The 16980-nt window shown below is 42.2% G+C and overlaps 1 protein-coding gene across 1 annotated transcript; it reads right to left on the bottom strand.

Annotated features, from left to right (window-relative positions):
- Positions 1–94: 94 nt before the first annotated feature.
- On the bottom strand, positions 95–13780 carry NUB1 (negative regulator of ubiquitin like proteins 1). The gene is made up of 15 exons (XM_071428536.1): positions 13588–13780; positions 11318–11435; positions 11074–11235; positions 9757–9815; positions 9149–9219; positions 8226–8408; positions 6652–6740; positions 5554–5660; positions 4503–4689; positions 4027–4134; positions 3725–3877; positions 2704–2850; positions 2327–2422; positions 1387–1579; positions 95–768 (listed from the first exon to the last, which is right to left on the bottom strand). Exons 2-15 carry the CDS (start codon positions 11432–11434, stop codon positions 605–607), a joined length of 1836 nt encoding a protein of 611 aa, XP_071284637.1. The 5' UTR covers position 11435; positions 13588–13780; the 3' UTR covers positions 95–604.
- Between the last annotated feature and the right edge of the window lie 3200 nt (positions 13781–16980).

The raw sequence follows: 16980 nt of genomic DNA, 5'->3' as shown, positions 1-16980 counted from the left end.
AGGAAATTGCAGTAGATCACTCCCCCAGTCCCAGGACAGGCACTGCCAGGTAGTTCCCACTTTTTTAACAAAGGACAGAGGTCTCTCACCGAAGGCAGAAGCAGCACAGAGTTACCTTTATTGCCTGTGTAACACCTGTAGGAAGGGACAAGCAGAACACGGTATAAACCCATGCACAACAGATACATTAATGTCTCTTAAAAATCTTTCAGAAGAAAACTTGGAAAGCTGATACACCTCTACAGCCTCATGAGCTAAAGTTTCTCTTTTACAAACTCATGTTTTCTTTTTAAAGCTGGTGTTTTAAAATGGTATAGAAATGCTTCTTTACTAAGTGAATTAACTTATTTCACAATAAAAATATAGTTTAGTTCTATTAAATTTTCTTCTGAAAATAAATGTTTCTATTTTTCTATGACAATAAATTACAATGTATCACAAATGTAGGCTTTAAGCAGAGTTACAAATAAGCAGGAATTAAGTATTCCAACTATAGTCTGATGGAATTCAAGGCCCTTAGTAAGAGATAAGCTGAAGGTGCATTTATAATCCAAACTCAATTTGACAAGGTAAATACATATAACTGAAGTCGATTTAATGGGATTTAGTGCTGCGGTACTTGTATATAGGATAAGTATTCATGAATTATCTGCTCCTCTTCCTCGAGTGTTAAATCCAGATAATCCTCTTCATGTTCAGGAATATCCTCTAGGATTTCATTGACTGCATCAGTCTCCATGTCTTCATCTGTTGGTGAACTAGAGGAACCTTCCAATAAAAAGCAGCAGTAGTGAATTCACAAGGAAAGAAGCTGATGCTCTCCCTGTTTCACCAGCGTGGCTGTTCTGCCAGCCCCTTCCTGCACAACCACCTCTTACATTACTCTGCAAAGGACAGGGCAGGAAGGCCATTTTTCATTATTATTTAAATGTGGTGTAGGAAAGCCTTTCATTATACAGCAGGGATCACTACAGCTCTGACAAACGAGAAAAAAAATATATGCAAGGTTCTTCTTTTAAAGTGGAAAGTTATCAATTATGGTTCTGTCCTGTAAGGGACATGATGAAGGACTATGGAGGCAGGCCAGCCACCTGCAGAGCACAGGTCTGGAATAAACTCCTTAGCCCTGCCCAGGACACCCTGAGTGTCACCTTTTTTCCTGGGCTGCACCTGCCTGCAGCTGGTACCTCTCTTCTCTGATCCCTTTGTGGCTGCCACTGCAGGGAACAACAGCTGCCTTCCTGTAACTGTGCTCCCAATAAAAACAGCCTGAGGCATTACTGCAGCCCTGTGCCACGATTTCTGCAGAAATTGCTTAACTATTTCCTACAAAAGCCAGAACAGCCTTGCCTTCCCTTCCCACCCTGCTGGATGCAACACTCTCACCTGCAGACTCTGTGAGCAGGTCCTTGGAAGAAGTGGATTCCTCTGATGGACTGGACCCTTCTGAGGACAGCAGCAGTGAAGGGGGAAGAACTCCCCCATAATGAGCAAGGGTTTGGGAAGCCACGTGGATGTTCCCTTTAAAGACCTTTAAAGCTTGCTCTGCCGACTCACGGCTGAAACCCATGTACGTCAGCTGTAGGGGGGAAAAAGGAATAATACAGAAAATCTGGGAAATCCAAGCCCATCTGACACCAGGGTATGACAGGAATCTGACTCTGCAGCTGACAGTCATCCTCTCACACAGAGAAAAGCACTGCATGCCAGGAATTCCAGGACACTGACTCTGGTTTACTGGAACAGTTAACAACAGGGCAGTGACCTATTAAAGGCATGAGGATGTTGAGCAGGATCAAGAGGCTCTTGTCTAGTACCAGACCAATTCTTTTTCTGTTTTCAAAAGGAAACTTCAAAGCACTCCAGTGTATCAGGGGGGTGCATGTGTTTTTCCTAGGCAATAAGAGTTTTCTTGCCTGGCATCAATAACACAGCCACTCTAACTACAGACGAGCTTGTCAGACAGCCTGTCACAAGAAATACACATTTCAACTCTTTCCCTTGTGCACTGCAGAGTTTAGAGACTTGAATAAATTTCTCACTTGCTGTCTTTTTTGGGATAGAGGATTACAGTGCAAACACTTTCCCTCCACACCCACACATGGCAGGTTGGTGCAATGGGCAGGAAGTACACACAAATTACATGTTAGCCCCAGTGACTTCAGCATGAAGAGTGAGTGGACGCCAGACCCTGGAGTGTGACAGCCTGAGTGACGTGGGTCCAAGAATACTTGTAGAGCTTTACTTCAGGAAAATCTGCAGTCTCTGCAAGCACAACTCAGAAACAAGACAACCAACTCACAAGAAAGCAAGTGGTCTAACTTACTTGCTCAATACTTTCTTGGGAAACCTGAAACTGGTCCATGGCCACAGAATCATCATCATCATCTTCCAAGAGTAACTCAGGATTGTCAAGAATAAACTGCCATAAAACAGAGAGAGATCAGAATAGAGTGACAGAGCTACAACAGTCCTCAACACAGTTGTGTATGCAGCCCAATGGTTGATATAAGCAAACCTCAGCAAACTTAAGTGACATCTGACTTACTGGGTCAGGAAGTGCAAGTTCAATCATTACAGTTCAGAAAAGGGAGCTATGAATTAAAAAATGTAGACTACAGAAAATAAGAATCTGCTAAACAATAAAAAAAAACCAACCAAATTTATTTTGTACAACACTACTTCTACTGAAAAATCACTTACCTTAAAGGCTTGGTCCAGGTTTCCTCGTGTCTTTTGAAGAGCTATCTGAGCAGCTCTCTCTGAGTAGCCCATACTTTTCAGGGTATTGATGTCCTCCAGTCGTCGCCGCCTTTTAGCTCTCTCCTCCCTCCTGATCTGCGCCTTTTCCTGCAAGAGCACAGACACTGCAAGCTCACTGTGCATGGGAATGCTTTAACACATAGCCTGTGCATGAAGGGCTTCTTGGATTTTTTTGCTGCAAGTTTGAATCTCTTGAGGAAAAGGCTTTATTTTTTTTTTGTAAATACAGACTGTGCTGCCAGACACACAGTTCCTAAATAAAGCTGCATTTCCATGAGCCAGCCCTGTCGCCACACTTCCGCTCCGCAGATCAGATCTGGTGCCATCACAGCTATTCCAGGCCCTGTGTGGTAAGTGACAAACCCATTTGGCAGATGGGCCCACAGACAAGACTTGCCAAGGACAGACAGTCAGAACCAGGCAGGGAGCCAGGGAGTTCTGTTCAGTCTTGCCTCAGCCAGTTGGCTTTTCTGTCCACACTTCACTGTCTGAAGTCTAGAAGTGCCTCCTCAGCTTACCAAACATCATTTCAGATCTGGACAGCACTATCTTCACTCACTCTAGCACAAAAAAATCTTTTCCCTCCTGGATCTTCCAAGTACAAACCCACAATAGGGGACAGTCAAGACTGGGAGTGTCAGTTTGGTCCTGGTAATTTATTCCCATATCACTGCTGAGTAGCAAACACTGGTGCAAAGCCTTCCCATGTGCCTCTGTAGCATAACCACAGGTCTTTGGCACTCTTGTCCCATCTGTTTTGAGACAGAGCTTCCCCTGTTAGTGCATTAAGTTTTGGTTTCAAACTTGTGGCAACACGTCCAACTGTCAGCTACACCAACAGTGCCAGAGCAGGATAATCCAAGCCCTTAACTCAGCACCACACTGCCCTGGCCACACAACACACATCTCATGGACACCCCAACTCAGGTGATCCATGGTTTAATGCTTTCACTGCCCTTACCTCTCTCCTGTTGGTGATCAGATTGGCAGCATGCTCCACATTCCCGTGGCATGCTCGCAGGGCGAGGCGAGCTTCTTGCTCCGAGAAGCCCAGGAGTGACAGGCGATCCACTTTATCAGGATCTATGGACAGCTCTCCATACAAAGAGGATGCCTGGATATGGGAAGGACAAAATGACACCACTCACACTGTTAAAATACAAAAAAAAAAATGCCTCCCCATTTCAAGAACAAGTTCCAGATGGAACCCTAACTAAGGGGCTGCAGTGAAGGGCTCCAGAGTTTTACCTAAAGATGTCTTACCTTCTGAATGTACTCCGCAGCCTCCTTTTCTCTGCCACTGTGGTAGTGCCCAATCCCTTGAAGGAGGTAAAGCCGTAGAAATAAAACCTTCTCCCGACCATAGCTTCCCTAAGGAATTGTTTAAAGAAGGAGAGGGGACCATGTAAATAGAAGCATGGGGTAGAACACCAGTTCATTATCAACAGAACATTCTACACATTTAGAGAAGACACAGTCTGGGCTTTGTGACACTCAGTGTGCAGATAAAGCACCACACCTAAACCTCTGCTGATGCCTGTGCATATAAACAGAGATTTGCCATGACCTTTTTGCCAGGCCCAGTGTTTTCCCTGTGCTGACAATTACAGAACCAGGAAACAGGCTGATGATACACAGGAAAACTTTAAGCTTCTAAAAGCCAGTCTTGCAATACTTGAACAGTAACTGAATACATGTAGAAAAAAAATCCCACCCTAATTAAGTCAAACCCAGCATACTTTGATGTCAATAAGCCTCTCATGGTTCTCTCCATAGCACCTCTGGAAGCATCTCTGTGCTGTGGACAGCTTTTTCTCTGCATCATCCAGGCAGTCCAGCTGCTCCAGACGGAAGTAGCACCACACTATATCCAGCTGCAGCACTGCGTAATTATCAACCGTGTTCAGCAGCTCCGTGCTACACTCACTGGAAAATAAAACAATTTTTTTTTTTTTTTTTTCTGGGAGAGCATTGTTTATTTCCCCTTTCCTCCACCACTTTTTAACATTCATAAAACAACATTAGAAGTGTGCACACTCATGTTGGAGAAAGCAAACTCTTTGTAGCTGAGGCAGCAAACTGATGCTAGGGGAACTGGAATCAAATGCTGATCCCCCATTCCATTCACTGACACACAGGACTGCTGCCAAGGTTACATCTTAAAGCATTACAGTAACAAAATGAGCTGAGGCTACTGTTTAATACGGCATCTCTAAAAGCATAATGGAATTAAACCCTGAGTAATCTTTGGGAGGACTGAGAAACTGCCTCAGTGCACATGAACATGCTGAGAACTGTGCCAGTCTCCTTGCACAGATGAGAAACAGACAGGGACAGTATTACTTTTGGGATCTCAAAAGAGCAATTTAGGGCTCTGACAGCTGATAGGAAATGAATTTACTTGCAGAAGCCCTGGTATGGTTACTGACCTCAGCTATCTGCTCCACCTTTTACAAGAAATTATTACTTCACAAGAGCAACTGCAAATGAATATCCGTAACTGTCTGTCAAGCTAATGCAATTTATAACCTGGTACAAGAATATTGACAGTTTCTGTTTATGCTGTTATGAAAGATTAACTTGCCCAGTGGCAGTATCTGTTTCAGCTGTTCTACATGAAGCCACCTGTCACTGCAAGTCAGAGCTTTATCTGCTGCTTCCCATCTGCAAGAGGGGGTGTGGAGCAACCCCAGGCAAAACTGGCCCTGATTTATATGCACAGGTAGAGGCTGTGCTGTTCCTTTATGGGCTGACAGTAAAGACAGACACAAGGACTCAAAATGTTCTTACCAGAAGTGTTTATCAGCATCCAACAAATATGGCAGTGCTATTTCATATTCTTTCTTCTTCATTAATGCTCTGCCCTTCTCATGGTAACCCATAGCCAGCACAAGTGCCTAGAAAAACAGATTGAGACTTCTGACTGCACCTCTCCAAATCAAAGAGTTCAAAGGAAATATCCAAGTAATCCATCAGAGTCCTTGTTCTTCCTAGGAAAACACCAATGTATCAGTGCCTCAAGACCAGTGCTACCTCACACTGCTTCACACTTTTCTCCCATCTGATAATGTCAGATATTGTCTAGTTAAAAGCAACAGATGATACTGGCACAGGAAGTGCTGCACCAAGCTCACTTTAAGTATGCAACCCCAGAGAGATTTTCAATGGTGAGTGATACAAAGCTCAGCATTTTTCTGGGTGCTGCATTTTCTCACAGCACCAAACTTGTTTTGCTTTGCTATCACAATTATCTTGCAAAACTTAAGAATTCACCTCCTGAAAAGTCTCAGAACTGAAAACTAAATTTTGAGTGTGTCAGGAAAACACTCCTGCAGTATAACAAATGAAAATGTAATAATAATTCTGGATAGAAACAACCTGCAGTATTTCCTCTGATCCTTGATCAATACTGATGAAATCTCATTCACTTAAAGCATCACTGGATGCTTTAAGTCTTCAGGTGAATTATTACATCCAGTACTTCATCAGAACAGCATGCAGACTCATCAAGTTTACAAATAGAAATAAGGCCTAAGAAACAAATTACTTTCATGCCTTTCTAGGACACCCAAAATTTATAACAGCACAATGATCAATAAAATAAAGCTTGTCTTAAACCCCAAAGAAAGATATGGACCACACAGGGGTCCGTGCCAGATTAGACCTACAATGAGATCAGGAATCAGAGGTTGTCTCCAGATAACTGAAATATTCCCACCTATAGAGTTCTACTTCAATTGTATTTCAAAATTATTTGTATTAAACAAACATCTAGAGGGCCTGGGGTTACATCCTCAGAAAGTCTGGCTGTATTTCAATCCCATATTTTAAATGTTTCACAGGTTGAAGGAGCCATCTTAGTGGCATTGTAAGATGCTTTTCACCTACTTTTTTAGCTTGAGGAGGAATCTGAATTGACCTTCCAGTTTGATTAGCTATATCTAGGTATGGGACAGAGTCTGGATCCAAGTACTCCTCTGAAAGATATAAAAAAGTTTAAAATTTAAACAGCACCTTCAACAGAGCAACTCTGCTGCCATAAGTATATTTTAGTAATGTTGTTAAACAAACCAGCAAACAACACAAACCCCCAGAATTACATATAAAGGCTGCATGTCTGTTTTTCTGTACATACCAACAGTGGCTCTGGCCAGGTAAACGTGAGGAACTTCTAGAAAGGTCACTGTGGAAAAGGCCTTGTGCATGCAGAAATTTAGATACAATATCAAAAGTTCCATGAATTATAAAGAAGTATTTTTTTGCAGAAGACAAAACACCTACCTTTTACACAACATAGTATTCAAAATGATTTATCAACTAAAGCTAGAATATTTAAAAAATACAACTGAGCACAGTTGATAAAGCTGGAAAAAAAATACAGCTCAGTATTTTCCTTCCCCACATCTTTCATGCTTGTTATCAAACTACCAATTTTGTTTTCACTTCCATTTGATTTACAATGAAAAGATGATTTTCTTGTAGACAAAAGACAGTTAAGGAAGAGTTTGTTGAGATTAACAATTCTTTTGTTTGATGTGAGAGAAGCCACAGCGCAGAAGCTTTTAAACTCTCACTGCACTTCTCACAGACCCTTCAGCCTGGGAGCCCATCATAGACTCTGCTCTTTACTCTGGCATTGGCAAAAAAATATAAAGGGACCCAACTCAGGATTCAAAATTTGGGGTCTAAACCACCCCTTAAGTCCAAAAAAGGCAAACACTTCTGTCATGTGTTCAAAATCAGATATTGTGGTAAGAAACCAGAAGTCACCAGCTTTGAAGCTTTATTCGGGTGTTTCTGCATTTGGCAAGAATTTGTGACCTGTTCAGCTTCACAGCTCCTTGCTTGTGGATTTGTGAAACAATGGAATAGAGAAGTGATTTAAACTCACCACCAAGCACTGCAGCTCACAAACACAACCTCATTTTGAAGAATTATTACTGTTAAATTAACTAGATCCCTTTAGCTTAATCCACAGTTGCCAGGAATCAACATCCCAAGGGAATGAGAACACCACAGCCGTGTGGCAGATGACAGTGACAAATGAGCTGCTCTGCACAATGAAACCATGGTTACACACAGCCATAGCTAAACTACAAAAAAAAAAAGTGTTTAATGACTTAGAACACATTAGGCACTGTGCTTTTGTCTACAATAAATCTAAAGCTTCTCACAAGTCATCAGTCTCTCGGCTGCCAAGTGCTAATTAAACAATTGATTCATATGATATCCTTCTCAAAGTGCTAAAGTTTTTTGTGGCATTCTAGTTGTGTAAAAAATGGTGGAAAAAAAAAAGTTTTAGCCAACTTAAAGCCCAGTTTTCAAGTCCTAGAAAAGTGTGAACTGAAATTCAGCCATGGTATAGGCACTCTTCCATGTTGAAAGGCTTGTGAGAATGTAATTTTGGATGCACAAAAATTAACGAACACCCACCTCCCCCCCAGTCCAACAAGCCCACTTACCTCTCTCTGCTAGAATTTCCAAACCCTTCTTAGTTCTCTGCATCTTGTCATTTATTTCTTTTTCTTTCTTACACTGAAGCTCTTCCTCCTGAACTTTCCTTTTGGTTTCCTCATCACTCTGTTCCAGTTGAAGCACCATCACTTTGGCATTGTGTGTGACACCTTGATCTTCAAGGGTTTTACCTGCAAAATAGAGTGTGATTAATACAATTCAACTACTGAACTATTAAAATTGCAAGACTTGAGAACTCAGTCAAAGCCCCTAAAAATTACTGACACAGTCAGCAAAATTTAGAATCAGTCTTGCATCTTAAAAGTGCTTTTGAGTGACTGGTATGTTTCTTTCCTTGTTTTTTTCAAAACATTAAAAAAATAGTATTATTTCTATTTCAGTTTATTGATCTTCAGGCAAAAACTGCAATAAGAACATGTCCAGGATCATACACCACAAGAGAACAGGACAGAAAAACTGGGAACTGAGTCCAAGTTCCTTCTGTCAGTTCTGTGGTTCTAATTCTGATATATTCCAGGGCCATCAGCAAAGAAAAAGCTCTATCATCACTTCCCACATGTCTGACAGGTTGAGCATGGGCAAAGCATTACAAAAAGTCTTTGAAAATACTCTTATACAATAAGGTTTTTTGAAGAAATTTAGAGTTTCTCTTAAATGTGCATTTTCAGTGTTTCAACACTAGAAAAGGGGATTTTCTATATTCATTATAGTATTCCTTTAATTGATCTAATTCTATTTAAGAATTTGGATTATTAAAATTTAATACATTTCCTGTAAAGCAAAAACTGACAAATATAACAACTGTTTTTTGGAAATTTCTGAAATTAATAGAGTTGCAAGGCAAATTTTCTTCTGAGAAGCAGAAAATGAGAAAATTATCATAAAACTATCTTTAACTAGAGATACATACCCAGGTCAAGCTGCTTCTTATTTATGATTATTTTGACAGCATTTTCTTGTAATGCATATTCCTGTGCTATCCTGTGAAATGAATAATTTCATACATGAACAATAATTTTTAAGGTTATACAAAATTGTTGTTTCAATAGCAATAAAACCTCAAAATAAGTGCTTATAAATGGCTTAAAATTTTTGCTACAAAAGGCTGCTAGAAGTAAAATAACAAGATCAGAGAGCTTTATGTACTACATAGAGGAAACCTGGGATACAAAAAAGGAAAAAACAAAACAGAAAAGAATCTGATTCTTTTAGGCTTAAAAACACAAAAGAAAGAGAAAGTCATGTTCACTGTTCAGAGGATCTGCCTGGTTACAGACTTGGAACCCTGGTACTTGCTGGGGATTTACACACAACTATCTTCTTCCTGTTTTCCATCTGTTAAACCACAGCTGTTCCCATGAAGAACTGCCCTACAGGGACACTGGACATCCTGTTCAGAGAATCCATGCTAAGAAAAAGCTTAAATCAAACAAAAAGTGGGTTTGTTTGCATTTTTTCAAAATGCTCTGTGACAGGGTGGTGTCTCATGAGAGGAGCACAAAGGGTGATTGCACTTACTGGGATCTGAGCTCTTTGCCTGTGATGAACAGACTGGTCTCCAGTGGGATTTTCCTGCTCTGTAGTAATTGCATTGGGTGGGGAAAAGAAAGAGGAAAGGAAAAGCATGATACCAATATACTCTGGACATTTTCCTAATTAACTGTTCTACAATAACATTTCTATTCCAAATAACAATTGTATTTAGAAGGTTATGGCTGGACATACATAGTAATAATTTCCAGTTCTGTACTTGCTATAATGCTAAAAATAAGCATTATAACAGCAGGATATTCAGAATTAAATAAATCTAAATTCAGAGCCAAACAATTTAAATCAATTTAATTATGCACCTCCAATCTTAACTGTGCTTTGCAATTATGCCACTCACCTGTGACTGGCTAAGTTATGATTAATTCCTATTAGTGTCTCTGGTCCCAGATTAGATAAACTGAAATTTTAAATGAATTCATTCCCCTATTTGCCCAGCAGCATTATAAAGTAGAATTATGAAACTATTTGGTTGTTTTAACTGCATGGCAATCACTTAAAACTCTCTACCCTTTAGCCCAGGTAATTATTTTTCACTACAGGAGTATTTTATGCATGAAAATAGGAGTTGAAACCTGACTCTAAAAGGGCAAAACTTAATTCAGTTCTCTGTTGGAGAAGATTTTAGGAGCCTGCTCGAGAAGGTTGAGCTTGGAATGGGCTGCCCAGGGAGGTGGTGGAGTCTCCATCCCTGGAAGTGCTTAAGAAACTTCTGGAAGAAGCACTGAGTGTCATGGTTCAGCTGACAAGGTGGTGGTTGGTAGAGATTGGACTCGATGATCTTGGAGATCTTTTCCAACCTAACGAATCTGTGACTCTGGAATTCTATGAATCCATGAAGGGAACAGGTGAGTGCCATCACAACAGAAAATCCTGCTCCTCATTTCCAAGTTCAAGTGACATCAATATGCTGAATCAACTTTAGGTATTCTACAGCTGAAAAAATACATCTGTTCTTTATTGCTAATACAAGCAGTTACATCAGAAGGAATCAAACTGAAATAGACACTTAAATCTAATTTACTTTTCTCAATTGAAAGATTATTTGCCATTAAATCCTAAAGGGAAAAATTACTCATCTCCTCAATATTATATTCCTTTGCCATGATATCCCCATATACCTGGGAAACTAAAATATGCAATTTCCCTCTCCCCATTTTTTCTATACCTGACACAGATCACTCATATGAAACACCTGAAAAAGCTGTAGTGAAAAAATCTCAAAGTAAACCTACTCAAACCTCAAAGTAAAGCTATTTATGCAGACTTTTCTGCAGTGTTACTCACTTTTCTACGAGGCAGATAGATATCAAGTCTTGCAATCCCAGTCACTTTAAAATTCTCATTTCCTGTCCCACGCTCAATTGCTTTACACCGGATTTCTTCCAGCATATTCTCTGTATCATTCTTATTGATATTCAGCTTGGATGAATATTTTTCTACAAGCTCCTGAAAAAACGACAAGAAAAACTGGGAAAATGCAGCAGCAGTATGACATGGAAGATGACATCAACTCAGAGAAAATATTTACCTTCATCTCTTCACCAGCTTCCTTTTTTTCATTTGTATATGGTGGTTTCCATAGCTGAATTTTGTCCTCTCTTAAGCAGCTTGTCAGTTTTGCTATCAAATACTTCTTTTGTGCCATTCTTTTAAAATAAAAGTACAGTTGGAAGGGAAAAGAGAGAAAAATGAACAATCCTTTAATACAGGTTTCCTGTAGTAAGATATTCTGCTTTTCAAGAAGTCTAAGTGACATTCTGGAATTCTGCAATAAATTATGAGTATTAAACACACTCCATGCATTTTGGTGGGGAGGGGAAACTGAGGCCAAACTATAAGAAAAAAATAATTGAAAAGAGGGTGAAATTCGGATTGGAGTAGGGATAACTTACAAGGGCCCTGCCATTTCAAGACAAATTAAACCTCTTCCTATCCTCCCTCATGTGAACTGGGATTGCATCAAAATACATAAAATTTGACAATTCAGTTGTTCTGCCCTGCTCTGGATCCACCAATTCTGATTCAGCTCAGACAAAGCAGGAAACTCTGAGTTAATCAGCATGACCCTGGGAAAAAACCAAACATCCCAAAAAGCAGGGAAGGCACACAGAGGGCAAGGAAAGCTGGGTGCAGAGATCGCAACAGGAAAAAAAAACAAACTCCAGGTGCATGATAAAGCATGGGAGAGTTGTGGCTCTTGGATACTGGGAATCATATGGAAAATGGCCTTTAAATTAGACAGAAAAGCATTTAAAATGTTGGCATACATGCACTAAGATGGCCATGAAATTCAATTAATCAGTTTCACTTTTCTTTCAGAGTGGTTCCCATCTTTCATTCTTGTTTATTGGCACATAGATCTCAGGAGGAAAGGAAGGAGTTCCCCCAGTTTCAAAAATGACTCCTGGCTCAGAAAAACACTATTTGAGGGGGGAAAAAAGTAGGCAAATATTCAATTTGTGTAAGTTTACCTGTCAGCCTTACCTCGAACCCAGTTCTACTGAGCTACAAAGAATTCCCTGCAAGCTGCACTGACAAAAGTTTGCCCTGAACAGGAGTCAGAGGGATGAACTGGGCAAGTGGATGGTTTAACAACCCTTCCAGCTGGATTGCTGTAATTTGCACAGTGTCTGTCAAAACCAGCAGAGACAAACACACACTCTTTTTCCTGCTGGGATGCCTCTGCTATTATTTGAGAGCCAAGGCAAACAATGGCATTTACAAAGCTAAAAGTGACAAAACCATTCAATTTTTAAAACATTGCACTGTAGCTATTAATGCAGCTTTCCCCCTTTCCCAAAAACACACCAGGGAATTCTCATTAACAGCCTGTAATCATCACTTTCCCACTTTTAAGTTATGCTGAAGACCCATTTTATAGCCACAATTCTGCTTAACATTTGCAAAAAAAGTTACTCGTGGTTTTGGGCCACCTAGATAGAATTTAAAACTGCAATCTACGCTTAAGACTAAGAATTGTAAATACAGATGACATTTATAAACTGGTCATTCATCTGTTTATCAATACTGTAGCTTGGTAAGTTTGTGATTTCTAATTGATCTATCAAAACAGAAAACACCACAGCAGTCTCCAATTAAACTCATTCCCACTAACATTCTATTTTAAAAATAAAACTTTTGCTTTCACAAACACGAAACCTATGATTTTATATGTTACATTTCTAACACTTATAATAAATTCCATCACACCACCAGTAAATTGCATTAGAATCCACAGCAAAAACATTTGTGACTTACTCTTCCATCAACCATGAAACGCCACAAGAGCTCCTGAGGCAATTTCACTTTCGGTATGAGTTTAAAGAGACTTTCTCAAAACTCACGGGAGTAAACAACGGGGGTATTTCCCCAGAAACGCTCCTAATGCAAGACTCAGCTTTTGTAAATAAAATGTCACCCTCTTAGGCCAGTTTTACGTGAAATAAAACAAGTGGAGAAGTAAGACGCGCGACCTAAGATGCAGCAACCAGCTTCAAAAGGCAAATTGTTGACGGAAGGAACAGGGGGTTGTCAGAATGGGTGGATAATAAAGCAGGACACATCAATTTTCCCTAAAAAGAAGGCAAGCACAGCTCTGACACACTTCACCGCGGCTGACCAAGGGGAAGCACAGAAACAGCCTCACGAGCGAACCCTCAGGGACGGCAGCCCCATCCCTGCGGGCCCGGGCATCCTCATCCCTCCCCAGGAGCGCTTCCAGCGCCTCCCGTGCCGGGGCTACAGCCAGCGCCCCGCTGGCACCGGGCTGCCAGCACGGCCCCGGCCCCGGGCACCCACCTGCGCCCCGCGGGCTCGGCACAGCCGCCGCCGCCGGGGGAAGCTCGGGGCCGACGCAGCTGCTCCCTGAGCTGCTTCCCGGCAGGGAGGGAGGCGAGGGCCGCGGTCCCTGAGGGAGAGGATGGGCAGCGGCTCCTACGGCAGCCCGGAAGGCCCAGGGAGACGGGCGTGACGTGAGTGAAGCCGCGCCCCGCCCGCCATGGCCGCCCTGCCCTCACTTGGAGGCGCCGGGGCGTGCGCGCTGCTGCCGGGCGCGCAGTGTGGCAGAATTGCCTTGGGTCGGGTGTGCTGTGGTGGTTGATGTGTGCGTGCTTCTCAGCCTAGTGAAAAAGAAAGGAATCACGGAATCACAGCGTCAGTTAGGCTGGGAAAGAGCTCTGAGGTCATCGAGTCTGACATATGGCGGAACGCCACCAGTCAGGCAGACCATGGCGCTGAGTGCCATGTCCTGTCTTTCCTTAAAATCTCCAGGGACTGGGACTCCACCGCCTCCCTGGGCTGCCATTCTAATGTCTAATCTTCCTTTCCATAAGGAAATTCCTCCAAATATCCAACCAAAGCTCCCTGGCACAGCTTAAGGCCCTGTCCTGTCATCCTGTCCCCATCCTCTTACCCCATCCATGTGTAAGAGAGCTGCCAAGAGCATGACCTTGTCCTGTTCTCCTGTCCCTGAGGAGATTTACCCCATCCATGTGTAAGAGAGGTGCCAAGAGCATGACCTTGTCCTGTTCTCCTGTCCCTGAGGAGATTTACCCCATCCATGTGTAAGAGAGGTGCCAAGAGCATGACCCCCATCCTGTTCTCCTGTCCCTGAGGAGATTTACCCCATCCATGTGTAAGAGAGATGCCAAGAGCATGGCCCCATCCTGTTCTCCTGTCCCTGAGGAGATTTACCCCATCCATGTGTAAGAGAGGTGCCAGGAGCATGACCTTGTCCTGTTCTCCTGTCCCTGAGGAGATTTACCCCATCCATGTGTAAGAGAGGTGCCAAGAGCATGACCTTGTCCTGTTCTCCTGTCCCTGAGGAGATTTACCCCATCCATGTGTAGGAGAGGTGCCAAGAGCATGGCCCTGTCCTGTTCTCCTGTCCCTGAGGAGATTTACCCCATCCATGTGTAAGAGAGGTGCCAAGAGCCTGGGCCAGGCTCTCCTTGGTGGTGTCCAGCAATAGGACAAGAACCACCAGGCAGAAACTGGTGCACGGGAAATTCCACCAGAACATGAGGAAAAACTTCTTCCCTGAGCAGTGACTGAGCACTGAACAGTTTGCCCAGAGAGGCTGAGGAGTTTCCCCTCACTGGGGATATTCCAGAACCATCTGGACACAATCATGTCCCACATGCTCCAGGATGGCCCTGCTGGAGCAGGGAGGTGGGACCAGGTGACTGTTGTGGCCCCTTCCAACCTGATCCATTCTGTGGTTCTGTGAGATGTAGCCCATGAAATAGCTACTTACAAGTTCTAAGTGACATCCAATTGAAAAATAAATAAATTATTGGTAGAATTGCCATGTTCAGGTTTAGGGCTTGACATGTTTCAATGATCTCAGACCTTGGGGAAGGTTAACAGAGCTTGGGAAGAAGGAGCTACTAATGATAGTGGACACAAAGAATGCAGAATTTACAAGCCACAAGGACATTTGGGAGGGCTTCCAAGATAAGGAAGAAACAAATAAAACCAACTAAGTAACCATGCTGAAATCAGCTCCAACTGGGTAAAAGGTGATTCTGCCAGGGAAACATCACAACAAAATGACCCACGAAACCCACAAGGTCAAAAGATGAGAAAGTGCTTATTAGCATAAGAAGTGAGAGAATCATTAGCCAGTAGAAGATAGAATACTAATTAAGAAAAGAGCTATCCAACTTGTAGCAGATCATAATGGCTTTGTTTGCTAAAATGTATAAATGCTAAAAAGTTTTGATAGTGGGTGTGCTTGATTTGTGGAAGACCACCAGCACCCAGGCTTGTACAACTCCAAAATAAATAATGTCTCTCTCAAGTGTGTAATTATTGGCTTGTTGCACTCTGGTTAATGAGACAACAGCAGGACCTTCTGGCTCCAGAGCATCAGATGGCTCATCCATGGGATGTGATGGGGGTCCCCAAGGCTGCCTGAGGGACTGTCCCTCCAGGAGAGGCTGGGTCTGGGTTGGGGGTGAGTGTTCTGCAGCCACCCCTCATCTGCCACCTCTGTGTGTGAGGCAGAGATGTGCAGGTTGGGGTTTTTCTGTATTTTTTGAAGGCAGCAGTGTTGCAGGTGAGATTTAGCATGGGAGTTTGTATTTCCCCATCAGTGGGGGTGGGCAGGATCTTGCCTGGTTGTGGGGTTGTCAGAAGTTAACCTGGGTTCAGAGACTGGGCTGGAAGAATCCATGAGGGATGTGCCAAACACCACCTCAGGTTGAGGCAGAGCTCCAGTGTCACTTCCAGTCCCCAGAATGTCCAGGAATGGGAGCAGGGAGCAAAGCTTCAGGGATTTGGCTGTACAACATGGCTGCTCAATACTGTGTTTTATATTTGAGGTCCTCAGTGAGTTGGGACTCGTTCCTGGAATGTTTTTGGTGCCTGTAAGAGACAGACTTCTTTTAATGGGTAACACCAGTTACAAGTAACTCATGTGGATTAATTCTTTCATGTGACCAGCAGCAAAGGGATTTCATTCTGTTTTACTCTATTTTATTTATGTGTGACTGAAATAATTGCTCAGCAGTGTGATTTATTGTAGAATGGATGGACCTGCAGGACTGTCCTAACATTTTCCTTAGGAAGTCAGGCAAACTACCATGAGAGTCCCGTTTCCAGCTTTGGAATGGAAACCTCAGAGGGTTCATGGGGTGTGAACAAGACACTGAACTAGAATTTCAGGATTCCATGTTCTCCCATGTGCATAAATCAGTAAGGCTTGCCTACTGATAAAGTAAATTTGCTTTATGGCAGTCTTGAGTTCAGTGCTTGAAACTTGACTACATCTGTGGTGACAGTGACGAAAGCTCCTGGCCATGATGGCCAAACATGAAGAAGTTAACAGGAAAGGTTTTGCAGATCAGGTGCCCTTCAGAAGTGGGACTTCCTAGTATTTGAAGTTTTAGGCTCTTTTCTTATTTTTCTGTTTCATTTTCACTACAGCTGCTTTAGGAAAAAACCTGTAATTTTCTCCTTAGACAATTGTGTGTGTGTAATATTCCAGTCTCTAGAAATGTTAGTATAGGAACTTTTCTCATAACTACCCCACTAAAAAGTAAAAACTTACTGAAAATGCTCTTTCATAATGTCCTTGGAAATTAAATTGAAAGATTCCAAAGGCAAAATACCTTTTCTAAATTAGTTCCAGTCAGTACAAAGCACAGTAATATCCTAGAGAAGCCTGAGGAAAGGACAAAGTGTTTGTAT

The sequence above is a fragment of the Agelaius tricolor genome, unplaced genomic scaffold, assembly GCF_023055355.1.
Source record: "Agelaius tricolor isolate 1412-34295 unplaced genomic scaffold, bAgeTri1.0.p SCAF_6, whole genome shotgun sequence".
NCBI lineage: Eukaryota > Metazoa > Chordata > Aves > Passeriformes > Icteridae > Agelaius > Agelaius tricolor.
The sequence above is the reverse complement of the archived record's forward strand: the minus strand, read 5'-3'. Positions and strand labels throughout refer to the sequence as shown.